Source organism: Chelon labrosus, assembly GCF_963514085.1.
Source record: "Chelon labrosus genome assembly, chromosome: 10".
NCBI classification, from domain to species: Eukaryota; Metazoa; Chordata; class Actinopteri; order Mugiliformes; family Mugilidae; genus Chelon; species Chelon labrosus.
In genome coordinates this window covers 868,642-876,941 of record NC_140360.1, presented here as the reverse complement: position 1 = coordinate 876,941, position 8,300 = coordinate 868,642, and the positions used below count along the sequence as shown (strand labels likewise).

Below are 8,300 nucleotides of genomic sequence, written 5' to 3'. Positions count from 1 at the left end.
GTTCCAGTCAGTCCATGCTGCTTTCATCAGTATTGTCCTAAACACAGTTAGTATCAAAGATCCAGTGTTTCCTGTAAACCTGCAGCTTCTCAGTGAAGCTGTGAGAGGAGAATGGAGACAGGCTTCAGGATTGGACAGAAAGACAGAGAGAGAGACAACAGTCAGCCAATCAGATGAGCCAGAAGCTTGTTGTGATCATGTGTTTGAGTTGATGTGAAGACGACTGTTGTTGTTGTGTTGATGTGTCCAGGAAATAAAGCTGGATTCCAGCTGACAGCCTTCCAAGATGTATAGAGACAGTGGTGGTCATTCATCAAATCTGATCAACAACTGATCACAGCTCTGAGATCAGTCTGACTGAAGCCTGCACATCACAGAACCAGCATTACATTTAGTAACCATGAGCAGAGTCATCACATGTGTCATTAGTTTGATCAGATCTCTTCAATGACAGCCTCCATGTTTATTAGTCAGCTGATCTTTGTTTAAATGGAGCAGCAGTAAATCCATCACTAAAGTGTTGGTGCAGTAATGAAGCGTTCAGGACTCTCAGCAGTTTATTAGTCAAATCTGCAGAGGAAACAGACTTGATGCTAAAAGTCTCTGCAGGTCTGTGTGTGTTCACTCCAACACGTTAACATGAAGCTGAAAGGAATCTGGCTGAGCTCCACAGCTGCTCCACTGCTGCTCTGAACAGGACTGAAGTCCCTGCTGCTCTTTCTACTGGATGTGATGATGAAGGGAGACTCTGGAAACACTCCTTTACCTCCTCTCTTCTTTCTCCTCCTCTCTACAGGTGGAGGTAACAGTAAACAGGACGGTGTGTGTTGTGAGAGGATGAGCTGTGTCTTGATGATCCAGAGGTTGAAGCAGACTCTGACTGGACCATGTTACTGGGAGGTGGAGAGGAGAGCTTCATCCACATGGTCTCCATTTAAGACCATCAACAGAGCTGCACTTCAACTCTTCACAGAGCTCCAACAAATCAAGTCCAGTCCCTCATGAATGATTCAGACACATGTCAACCTGCCAGCATCAACAGTCCTTCCTGTTGTTGTGTAGATGTTTGTTCCATGTCTTCTCTTGTCTCTGTAGAAACAGTAGATTCCAGATGTTTTTACTCCTGTTTCATCCACATATTTATTGTGTTGGAGCGAGCAGCAGCTGCTTTATCTGTCATTGGTTATTGGTTGGTGAGTGTTTCCTGTTTGTAGAACTGGTGGTGAACTGTAGGAACAGGTGAATTTAGAGACTAAAAGATGATTTAAAAGCAGCTGAAGATAAAACATGAAGCTGTCGACTGTAAAGCTCACAGTCAGACCAGAGACTCCATCAGATCCATGCTGGAGCTGGAATGAGTCTTCTTCAGTTACATCCACAAATACATCACTGCAGATGATCATATATATTAGAGGTGGGACAATTGTTGTGTGTGTACAACAGTATCACAATGGAGGATAACGTATGTGGTATTACAACGACAGAGTGCAGTAGAGAAGTAAATAACTCCATGTAAATATTGTAAAGTTTAAATAAATCATAAGTTGCCTTTTGGTTAGTGCTGTCAGATATTGAAGAGTTGTATAGTTTGACATTTGCTGTTAGTTCAAGGATTGTTGGTTTCTTTTTTAAAACTTTGGATCGATGAATATAAAGTTTGGTTAAAATAACAAGCAAACTGATCACATAGAATTGTGAGGAGAGATTTTTGTCAAAGTCTATAAATCCAAGTAGTACATTTCTCCAACATAAAACTAAACCAGAATATAACCAATCAATAATGTAATGTGACAGTCTGCTGCAGAGAAATGTTGGAAGCTCACATGACCAAGATCAGTGAGTCAGTGTTTCCCTGAGATCTCCACAAAATGTCCAGTTTACATCCATGTCTCTCTTCAGCCTTTGTATATTAATATTAGTCGTGTAAAATCTGTGGATCATTTTGATCTTATTGGTTAAACTAAACTAATGTGGTAAAAGTCCACATTTATTCCAACAAACGTTCCCAACAAAGGTAGACCAGTACGATGAAGCAGAAGGTGAACTCATCATGTCTTGTTGAAATAGTTGTCAGATGATTTTGTTTCTGTTTTAGATCCGTCCAACAGTGCAGCGTGATCAGTGTTTCCTCTGGAGTCTTTTAGAAGTGTAATAATTAATGTGGGGACAGCATCAAAGATAACAGAGGAATCTATCGGTGTAATGTTGAAGGAATTCATCAGAGTTAGAACAGCTGACCATGATGGTTGAATCATTGACTTAGTGACAGAATATTGTTGTCAACCCAATGCTGGAGAAAATGGATTTGTTTTTATTCAATATATATCTGTTACTGCAAATAAAAACACGATGAGGAGTAGAACTGTGTTTGTAAATCAGACACCATGCCAGCATGTTCCCTCCAAGCTGCGTAATCACACACTGCTCACACGTTCTCCACGCACAAGAAAATATATGCAGCGCATAAAATCAAATCCAACATGAACTGTAAATAAATAAATAAATCATTTGTTTATGTGCCATTTTGCAGTGTAACTCAGTGAGTCAGTGGTTCTACATTGAATTACGCCGCAGGTGAGACCCCCTCCAAGCAATTACTGTTGTATAAGCATTGAAAGCATCAGAGTAAAAAGGTTAACAAACGTAGAGCAACAATTAACATGGGTTTGACTTTGCTCAGTGTCGGTTCAGATGTTAAAGAAAACAAAGTGATTTAAAGTCTACATCTATGTTTGATTAAATAGAAGAAAAGATGGTTGACAGGTGATGACAGGTGATCACTTCTCATTTTACAGCTTCCTGGACAAAACATTTCTACAGTTTCTACTCGCTCTGACTGAGAAAATGAAACTTGCAGACGTTTAGTCTTTGAATAAACAACCAGTCATCTTTAACATTTTCATTTTTATCTTTAATAATTCATCTAGACATCAAACACACTTCACTCAAAGCTGGAGACGACACCACAAACTGCTAGAAAATGTGCATTTCTTCTTTAAGACCAATGATTTGAAGGTGTGTGCTCTTCATCAGGACTCTTCCTCTTCTTCCTCCATAAATGAAGCTAAATGTTCTTCCTCTTCCTCCTCTTCATCATCCAGTGTCTGAACTAAACTCCAGCAGATTACAGCGTTAAAAACAAACTAGATCTAACATCTCCTTAAATATGTCTCAATTAAACCTTCATAGAAACAAGCTCTTCAAATCTACACGTCTCTTTCTAGATCAACATGATCTTAAACCACTAAAGCTGATCATGTTTACATCCTTACAAACACTTTTTTATCACACTCACTAGAGAAATGTTGTTTGAACTCGTCCTTCAGCGCCCTCAGCGTTTTAGTTTTCACTTTCTTTAAGAAGCTTTATCTTTATCAACCATTTTCATTCCTGTTAAATTCAGTTTCTACTTTGTGATTTTAGTCCATTTTCATTGGACAAAGCTGGTAAAGGTCAAAAGTCATGGTTGGTTTTGGTTCCAAATCTAAAAAGGGCTGCAGAACAGGTCAGTGCTGAGCCAGGTTGATGCTTTAGAGCCAAAGAAAGTCTAAAGCTCTATCTGCAGCGCCCCCTGCTGTGTGGACGCCAGCGTCTAAACAAGCTGCTCATTAACTGGAACTAAGAATTCATCATTTTAGCAGCAACTCAGAAGCATTTAGTGATTCATTCAAGTCTTTTCTAATCATCAATATTTCTATTCATGTATTTTATTCAGAATAATCAAATCTCAGAAGGAAAACGTTCTCCTGGTTTGATGCTGATCAACCAGAGAATTGAACTCATTTCTGGGTCTAAATGTTTTAATTGTAAAATCAGGAGGAAATCGACCCAGATCAGAAAGAAGTTGATGAACTGATGGACTAATGTCCTGGGATAAAAGATTCAGATCAGCTAAGCTTAACGTTGGAGACACTTGTCCCACACGTGTGGACGTCCCGTCACTGAAGGTCCAACTGTCCATCATCAGCTGCATGTGTTGTAGTGTTTTTCTGACTGGATCGTTGTCAGCTCTTCTAGTGTGTTCCTCAGTGTCTCTTTACGTCTTGTAGATCTGGTGGTTTCCTCCTGCGGCGCTGGGAGGCAGCGCGGCGCTGGCTCCAGACTGGGCGTCGACGAAGCCCATCCTCTGCCTCCTCTTCCTCTGCTCTGTCATCTGGACACACAGGAAGTAAAGGAAGTCCACAACAGTTCAAAGTGGTGACTACAAACACTCTGTGCAGACCTGCAAACTCCTCAGCGAAAGAAAGGTGACAGTGTCTGCGGGGGGGGGGGGGGGAAGTGGCGCTATATACAATCCATAGACTGTCTATAGCGCCACTCCCACCAATTTTCCCTCTTCCTTAGCAACCATTACCATATCATTATCTGATTGGCTGATGTGATGCATTTTTCCACCAATAGGAAAGAGGGTGTCATGTTTTTTTTCTCTCGATCACCTGAAGCCGGCTAGCGATCTCCGCTTGCTAGCGTTTTCCTTTCCGCCGTATCTTCCTGCACTAAACGCTCAACAAATGTGATGACAGTATTCAGGAAAAAGCCGTATATTAGTTTTCATAAGTCCACTTTAACTTGGCCTATCAACACAATGTAAAAACTGGTATATAGTTTGAAGTTAGCACTTTCTGCACACATTTCTTGCTGCTACGTCGTCTTAAACTGGTCATGTGATTTGGAGGCGCCGGTGCGTCCGTCGACTCCAGAGGGTAAAGATGGTTCCTTTTCCATCAGACTCGCGCGGCAGCCAGACGTCTCAAGGCGTCAAAGGCGAGCTCAGTTGGAGCGCTGTGTGCGTCAAGATTCTGAAGCAAGTGCTAAGATTCTGATTGGCCCAGAGAAATGTCAATTATAAGAACTAGTGCAGTGCCCGTCGGAAGTATGTATTCCTATAGTGGGAGCCTACAGGTGCTGTGTATGAGGATTAGTGGAAATATTAGAGCGGAGAAAACCTATTTTACTGATATATTTTACATTTCTTGTAAAATATATCGGTAATGCACATCTTCGTGCCCGTAGCGAGACACCTGCCCAGTTTCAAATCAATCGGGCCAACGGTTCGCGAGATATGCGTGCCACAGACACACACACACACACACAGACAGACGCTTCTTGATTTATAGATAGATGGCGGACTACATGCTAGTTTTACAAACCAACAAACCAACAGAGTGACACACAGACAGACGCTCCTTGCATTATTAGATAGAAGATAGATGATCCAATGTTTTCACAATTCTAGCCCGCATGGCATGCAGATGAAGGGCAGCCCCCTTTCTTTTCTGTGGGAAACGGGTCCAAATGGTTCTTTGAGTGGTTAAGGTTGCTGAGCCCTGCTCTAGTTTCTACTACGGTTTCTATTTAATATTTCTTGGAGTCAAATTCAAACTTGAATGGTTCAAATGTAACTGAACTAATCTGATTTAAAAAGATCTGAAGGGTTGAGAATTTATATCTGACGTTACAGAACAAACTGTGGCCGTTGTGTTATATTGATAGTATTATATTTATATATCATTATATATCAGAGAGACTCTGATGCTGCTAAGGCTAGCACAGGCTAACACAGGCTAACACAGGCTAGCACAGGCTAACACAGGCTAGCACAGGCTAACACAGAGGTCAGCACTGATGCCTCAGAACAAGAAGGTCGTGGGTTCAAACCCCGCTGGGACCCCATTTACATGAAAGGTGCTTTAAGAGATGTTAATAGTTGTAGATGAGGATAATTCTGAACTCTTCATCTTTCTCTATGACCTCACATTTAATTACCCTCTCGTTAGCTTGCTAATCGTTAGCTTGCTAACCTTTAGCAGCGGTGCTGTCGTGACTTTTTTCATTTGGTCTGTTTGAAGGCAGCATGAGTCCAACTTTAAAATCTACTACATCTTTTAAGAAGCAACCCTCTGATTGGACAGCTCAGCTCTGCCTTGTGATTGGATTGTCTCTGTCCAATCAGATTCCCTCTACTTCCTGCTGAGTGAATACCTGCTCCTTCAGCTCCGTCAGCTGGGACGTTAGCGTCGTCACCACCTTCATGGTTGACGCCAGTTTGTCCTGTAACATCCTCATCTCGTTCTGCTCCCCGTCGCCGTCGGTTACCACCAGAGACATCGCCTGCATCCGTGGAAACCAGTCCAGGTTGTTGTTCTGAAACAGCAGCAGGAGGAGGAGGAGGAGGAGGAGGAGGAGACGTCAGCTGATGAGTGTGAATCGTTCCTGGTTTCTGGTGGTGCAGGCTTCATACCTTGATCATGTGGGCTACGTAGCTCTCTGGTCCGGTGTAGTCCGTCTTGTTTTTCTCCCGCACCAGAACGATGAAGTACAGATAGTTCCAGATGTTGTGCTCCAGTTTGATGTGCTCCTCAAACGACACCGTCTTATTGTCGAACTTATCCCTCTCCAGACCTGCAGCGACACGTCAGTCACCAGAGTTTAGCTGTCAGTTAGCACTGTTAGCATTGTTAGCATTGTTAGCATTGTTAGCGGCTCAATCACTATGGGGAACGCACCGCAGATGAAACACGTGGTCTTCAGGATCTCCTCCTTCTTCTGCTTCTCGCTCCTCAGGTCGGCGAACGTGTCGATGATGACACCGAAGATCAAGTTGAGGACGATGATGATGACGATGAAGTAGAAGAGGAGGTCGTACACGACGCGGGCCGGAAACAGCAGCTCCTGGTTCACCAAACAGTTAGCAGCATTAAATATCATTTACATTATTAATAAAGGTTGAGTTGTACTTCAGATTACCAGGCCCTAGTAGTAGTAGTAGTTAGTAGTTATTTAAAAGCCGTGCAGTAGCAGCGTTTGGCCTGTGGGGGGCAGTACTCAGGTTCTCACGTTCTTGGACGGTTTCCGGAGAACGTCGCCGACTCCTCCTCCGTTCCTCAGTCCGTGATTCAACACAGTGACGATGCACATGAGCAGAGTGTCGCAGGCCCGCTCAGAGGTCACCTCTTCTGAAAAGGAATCGTTACAGGCTTTTATTTTGACAGAGAAGAACAGGAAGCAGTTTAAATCCTCTCTTCAGCCCTTCAAAATAAAGTTAGGACCTCACTGGACGCAGTCAGACGCCTTGTTACCTCCCACTGACGTTTAACAGGATGAATTAAACGTAAATAATCAGTCAATAGAACGACAGGTCAGGATACTTCTGTATTAATTCCTTAAGATTTTTTAAAGCTGACGTCATGAACCTCTCTCTGGATCTCTTACCTTCCTCCTCGGTGACGGCGCTGGTCTCAGACGTGCAGCTGACTCCGTCTGCCGTGCACGACTCCAGGAAATCCTGAGAGGCTCCGTTCTCTGGAGGATCGGAGCAAAGATCAGACTTTTACCGTCACAGTCTGAGCTCAGAAAACAATTCTAGAAAGTTCAGAGCTGCAGGGTTTTTGTGTCCTTCACCGTTTTCAACATTTCTGCATCAGAATGACTCAAAACATCCTGAAAGTCGACAAAGAGAACCCAATCAAAGACAAGACACAGAATGTTTATTAGACTTGTTTGTTCAGTAATCTGTTCAGGAGTGTTTCCTGCATCTGGACCAGGACGGCTTGTCCTCATTGATGGACCAATGAATTGTGCAAGGGAGGAAATGGATTGCTCTACACAGGGGTTTTCCATTGTTATGCTAGGTGTCAAAAACAACAACAAAGCAATGGGGTTAGCAATGCTATGCTAAGTAGCTTAAGTAGCTTCTAAAGCTGGAAAGTTAGCTATGGCACCATCTAGTGGCTCTAGTGGACATAACAAATTTGGTAACAAAGTAAATTCAGGTTTACAACCAAAACTCAACATGCAATAACTGAAATGCAGGGCAGTAACAGTTAGAGGCGTGATTTTTAAAGTTTAGGCTGGAAGATGTGTTAGTAACAGCTAAGTATGCAGCTTCATGTTTCACAGGGCTTGTAGCACACTGTGGCTCTATCTCAGACTCCTTATCTTACTAGGGCTGAAATGCATGGCAGTAACAGTCGGGCACAAGTTTTTTCACACAGGGCCGATGGCATGCTGTGGTTTAATTCAACAGGGGAGCACTTAAATTAACAGGAACAGCCTGACTGGATTGCATTGAATACGTGGTATTCAAATGCTGAACAGAAATTCCTACAGTTAAGAAGAGTAGATTCAACTTGTATTAGTTAGCAGCAAAAGCAACTCTTAGTGTAACACTATGGGAACCTAATACGGTAGTTATTAATAACGAATTATGAATAAATTATCAATTTATGAATATATTGATTATTACCACACTGCACCTGTTTGTAAGTACAACTGGACATCTACTCCAGTGGTAGAATAGT

At 42.5% G+C, this 8,300-nt stretch overlaps 1 protein-coding gene across 4 annotated transcripts in view; it reads right to left on the bottom strand.

Moving 5' to 3' along the window:
* Nucleotides 1-719: 719 nt before the first annotated feature.
* Nucleotides 720-8,300, bottom strand: part of itpr3 (inositol 1,4,5-trisphosphate receptor, type 3) — a 61,783-nt gene continuing 54,202 nt past the window's right edge. For all 4 annotated transcript variants that reach the window (XM_084554034.1, XM_084554035.1, XM_084554036.1 and 1 more), the window contains 6 exons: nucleotides 7,213-7,302; nucleotides 6,838-6,956; nucleotides 6,507-6,672; nucleotides 6,242-6,402; nucleotides 5,983-6,144; nucleotides 720-4,153 (listed from right to left, as the gene is read on the bottom strand). In XM_084554034.1, coding sequence (XP_084410160.1) covers nucleotides 4,037-4,153; nucleotides 5,983-6,144; nucleotides 6,242-6,402; nucleotides 6,507-6,672; nucleotides 6,838-6,956; nucleotides 7,213-7,302 — 815 coding nt within the window. In that variant the 3' untranslated portion in view covers nucleotides 720-4,036. The remainder of the gene's footprint in view (nucleotides 4,154-5,982; nucleotides 6,145-6,241; nucleotides 6,403-6,506; nucleotides 6,673-6,837; nucleotides 6,957-7,212; nucleotides 7,303-8,300) is intronic.